General features: G+C 48.9%; 1 protein-coding gene across 1 annotated transcript in view; it reads right to left on the bottom strand.

The window, feature by feature from the left end:
• The window catches only part of LOC107569972 (glycine amidinotransferase, mitochondrial-like), a 4,984-nt gene extending 568 nt beyond the window's left edge, over nt 1-4,416 (bottom strand). Inside the window, exons 1-6 of the mRNA XM_016256148.1 lie at nt 4,241-4,416; nt 2,389-2,667; nt 1,648-1,935; nt 1,410-1,547; nt 1,154-1,318; nt 1,011-1,074 (exon numbers count right to left, since the gene is read on the bottom strand). Coding sequence (XP_016111634.1) covers nt 1,011-1,074; nt 1,154-1,318; nt 1,410-1,547; nt 1,648-1,935; nt 2,389-2,667; nt 4,241-4,309 — 1,003 coding nt within the window. The 5' untranslated portion in view covers nt 4,310-4,416. The remainder of the gene's footprint in view (nt 1-1,010; nt 1,075-1,153; nt 1,319-1,409; nt 1,548-1,647; nt 1,936-2,388; nt 2,668-4,240) is intronic.
• Between the last annotated feature and the right edge of the window lie 584 nt (nt 4,417-5,000).

The following is a 5,000-nucleotide window of genomic DNA, read 5'->3' as shown; positions in this document are numbered from 1 at the left end:
GAAAACACTCATGTTAAATATTTCGTACATGGACATTCATCACCTACACAATCTGTGAAATATTAAATATGCATTTATTAGAGCAGTGACTGAGTGACATACAACATGACTCTGGACAATTAAATGCACGCACATTTAATTTCAAACATTATTTGATTCAAATTGTTCATTTCCATGTTGTAGTTTGAATATCTGATTACAATTTGAATACATTATTGCATTTGCAAGATGCTCGGGATCTGTGTCTTGTCACTTGTGTACTGAAACTTCTGTCACCAAAACAAATTCCTTGTATGTGCAAACATACTCAATAAAGCTCTTTCTGACTTCTTAAAGAGACGTTCATTTTCGACTCAAGGAGCACTGACTCAGTTTCGAGCATTGTATCAAAATAATCATATCAGACAGAGCAACTCACGCGCTTCTAACAGATTTGATTTCTCCTAAATGTATAAATATAGATTTATTGTATTTCAGTGTTTAAACTGGATTGCTATAGTTGAAAAATTGCTATTGTGGTGAATGTGTGTCATGGGCCTGATAGCAGCATGATTTATCTGAACTACAGACTTGTTTTTATTAATCAGATCATGATGTTATTGCAAACCTGGTGCATGCGTGTTGTTGCTGTACAAATAGCGACAGATCTTTTCTTCTGTATTGTGACGGACACCTGACTGTACAAGTGATTGAAAAAGAAAAATGTAGGGCAGGACGTGATTCTGTGCATCAGCTGTTGTGGTGGCTCTCAAAAGTGTGTTAAGAGCACTAAAAGACTGGAGAAGATCCAAACATTTTTACTAAATTAAACACTCGCAGATTAATTGTTCAGAATAACATCTATAACATGCTTTTAGAGCATTGCATTTCATGCCAACTTTAAGCTTGTGTTTAAAGAGATGGGTGCTCTGATGTGATTGAAGGTTGTGCTTTGACTGAAGAGTTTGAGAACCAAGCCACCAAACTCACGTCAAACCTCATGCGCTACGGTGATGCACCGCTGTACTCACTGTCTGGAATAAGAGGAGCTGGAGGAGTCACCACAGTCCAGCCGGCCTTCTTGAACATCTCGATCTGCAGGAGAGAGTCACCATCATGTGAGCGTCTCGCTGCAGTGCTACAGATCAACATTAGGTGGCAGCACAGCACTGACCTGCCTGCAGGGCCGATCCGGGTTCGACAGCACCAGCCCCGGGCCGATGATGTTAAAGGTGGCGTCGATGTGCATGGGGTTGGGGTCTTTGAAGGAGATGATGTGGATCTTGTAGGTGGGAGCGAGGTGACGTCTCATCCACTCGATGCCCATGAAGTTTGTAACCTGTCAGTAAAAACGTGAGGAGCTGGAAGAGTTCTCAACAGGAGCTGGAGCATGAGAGAGCAGTGAGCTCGGAGCGGATGAGGACGCTCACCTGACTCCTCTGTACAAAGATATCAGTGCCGGCCCTGATGAAGTCTGCAGCGTCGAAACATGGCTCGAACTCAGTGGTGACAAACTTCCCCTGAGCGGCCAGCTTATGTCTGTCCTCCACAGTGCGGATGGGGTAATCCTACACACACACACACACACACACACACACACACACACACTGTGAAGTGCTGCATTAGCAGCGTAACATGCATCTGTTTACACTCGTGTCTGCGCATCACCTGATCGTACAGCTCGTCACTCATGGTGGGTTTGGGTGCAGTGGTCCACTTGGCTCCCCGCCTGAAGTACTCCTTAATGAGTGGCCGATACGCGCGGTACTCGAAGAACCGGGCCCTCCAGGCCATTGGGGCCTCGATGATCTCGTTTCCCACCACGATCAGAATGTCTCTCGGCATGGCTGCATACATGCCTGCACAGAAAACAGCCTGTCGTGTCGGCACTGATATCAGTGTGTGTGCGTGTGTGTGCACGTCACGTGTGTGTGTATCTACGTATGTGTGTGCGAGTGTGTGTGTGTGTGCGTGTGTGTGAGTGAGTGTGTGTGTGTGCGTGTGTGTGATTGAGTGTGTGTGTGTGTGTGTGTGAGTGAGTGTGTGTGAGAGTGTGTGTGTGTGTGTGTGTGTGCGTGCATGTGCATGTGTGCGTGTAAGTGTGTGTGAGCGAGTGAGTGAGTGTGTGTGTGTGTGTGCGCGTGCGTGTGTCTACTGCTTTAAATGCTGAAGCTGTTTTTCTAGGGCTTGTCGTCAGTAACAGATGTAATCTGGATCCTGAACTTAAGGCAGACCCCTTGACTAACTGCTAGACTAGTTCTTAACATCTTGGCAGTGCTTCTGAAAATGGCCCCAGTTTATTTACACTGTATTCTGTCTATATTTATATGTCCTGTCCTTGTATCAGCAACAAAAGATGGTCTTTTGGACATGTACCGTGGTATTCTACAACGGTACAGGTATAAGTACTTCCCCCTCAGGTGCTGTCTGTGAGCTGAGACACAACACGTCTGCTTCTGCAGTGAAACCACACTTGGCTGGCTGTACCTTGACCTCCACGGTGAACGGGGGGACGCAGGCGTTCTCGGCTCTGCCTACGATCACCTCCTCCAGCGGGTCCCACTCGGTGTGCGCGCACACGGGGCTTTCCTCGGGCGCGGGCTCGGTAAACGGCTCGTCCACGGTGAGCGGGAGCGCGGCGGTGGAGCTCGAGGTGCTGCGGAACGCGCGCGACACCGCGCGACCCACCTGCGCGACACAGAGCAACCGGAGCGCAGAGATCAGCAACAACAGCAAGAAAGAGCAATGCAATTAATGCAGGTGCGACTTAATGAGCGGAATTAGACAAAACTCAAAACTGCTTTACATGTTCTTTAACGAAAAAAATGGTGCAGAAACTATTCATATCAGCTAGTAAATACAACTTTGACAGATCATTTTTTACGCTTACACACACACACACACACACACACACACACTCACACACACATCAGTACACACACACTCACTCACTCTCTCACACACACACACACACAGGTTTGTTTTTGTGAAAGTGGGGACTCTCCATAGGCGTAATGGTTTTTATACTGTACAGACCGTATATTCTATTGCCCTACACCAACCCTACCCCTAAACCTACCCCTCACAGGAGACTTTCTGCTATTTCAGATTTTCAATACACTCCATTCTGTGTGATTTATAAGCGTTTTGAAAAGTGGGGACATGGGGTAATGTCCTGAAAAGTCACCTTCTCCTTGTAATACCTGTCATACCTTTGTCATTATACACATTTATGTCCTCATTTGTCACAAAAACACGCACACACTCACACTCTCACACACACACACAGGTTAACAGATGACGCTCCGGAGAAAGTGTGCAGGATGATCGCGCGACTATAACGCGCCGCCTGCGCTTCAGCACGCTCTGATCTGCGCTACAGCACTGAACGCTCTCTTCATGATCCTGGAGTCACAGTCTGAGTTCGTGATCGAGGAGGAGGATCTCTGATCTACAGCTGTGCTGTCACTCACTCATAACACACGAGCTCCAGCTCTGAGCCAATGCTACGGTTTCTAAGAACATGATTTACAGTAGAGTCAAAGACTTATAATCTCGCTCCACCTGTAAAAGAGAATGCAGTTAAGAGCTTAACACTACAAGTCCATTTTTTATGATCAAATCAATCAGCTGTGACTGCTGTGGAGGTATGGTTTCTGGGCTCTCACTCAGCACACACTCGCACATATGGCACTGCAGCGCTTTCCTCTCACCATAGCGCCGATCAGATGAGCGGCTTCAGCTCCGCGGCCCCCACCCACACACGCCCCCCCTCTCACACACACACACTCACACACACACACACTCTCTCTCTCACACTCTCACACACACACACAGGTTAACAGATGACGCTCCGGAGAAAGTGTGCAGGATGATCGCGCGACTATAACGCGCCGCCTGCGCTTCAGCACGCTCTGATCTGAGCTACAGCACTGAACGCTCTCTTCATGATCCTGGAGTCACAGTCTGAGTTCGTGATCGAGGAGGAGGATCTCTGATCTACAGCTGTGCTGTCACTCACTCATAACACACGAGCTCCAGCTCTGAGCCAATGCTACGGTTTCTAAGAACATGATTTACAGTAGAGTCAAAGACTTATAATCTCGCTCCACCTGTAAAAGAGAATGCAGTTAAGAGCTTAACACTACAAGTCCATTTTTTATGATCAAATCAATCAGCTGTGACTGCTGTGGAGGTATGGTTTCTGGGCTCTCACTCAGCACACACTCGCACATATGGCACTGCAGCGCTTTCCTCTCACCATAGCGCCGATCAGATGAGCGGCTTCAGCTCCGCGGCTCCCTCCTCTCAGGCATCGCACACGCAGCATGGTGCTCTGGTTCTGGTTCTGGTTCTGGTTCTGGTTCGGGTTCGAGACTGGAGCTCTCGGGCATGCAGCAGCAGCTCTGACCTGAGGCGCCGCGGGGACGCGCTTTTATAGTGCGCGCGCAGAAGGCAAGGGTCACGAGCGAAACTGCAGCAGCAGCACATTCTGACCAGCTTACACTCCTCACACACACTCCTCACTCCTCACACTCCTCACTCATACTCCTCCCTCACCCTCCTCACTCCTCACACACACTCCTCACACACACTCCTCACACTCCTCTCACACACTCCTTACACTCCTTACACTCCTCACACTCCTCTCACTCCTCACACTCCTCTCACACACTCCTTACACTCCTCTCACTCCTCACACTCCTCACACTCCTCTCACTCCTCTCACACACTCCTTACACTCCTTACACTCCTCTCACTCCTCACTCCTCACACTCCTACACTCCTCTCACTCCTCACTCCTCACACTCCTCACTCCTCACACCTCACACTCCTCACACTCCTCACTCCTCACACTCCTCACACCTCACACTCCTCACTCCTCACACACACTCCTCACACACACTCCTCACACTCCTCTCACACACTCCTTACACTCCTTACACTCCTCACACTCCTCACACTCCTCACACACACTCCTTCTCACTCCCCCCACTCCTCTCACTCCTCACTCCCCCCCC

Source organism: Sinocyclocheilus grahami, unplaced genomic scaffold (assembly GCF_001515645.1).
Source record: "Sinocyclocheilus grahami isolate Dianchi unplaced genomic scaffold, SAMN03320097.WGS_v1.1 scaffold1400.1, whole genome shotgun sequence".
Lineage (NCBI taxonomy): Eukaryota > Metazoa > Chordata > Actinopteri > Cypriniformes > Cyprinidae > Sinocyclocheilus > Sinocyclocheilus grahami.
The sequence above is the reverse complement of the archived record's forward strand: the minus strand, read 5'-3'. Positions and strand labels throughout refer to the sequence as shown.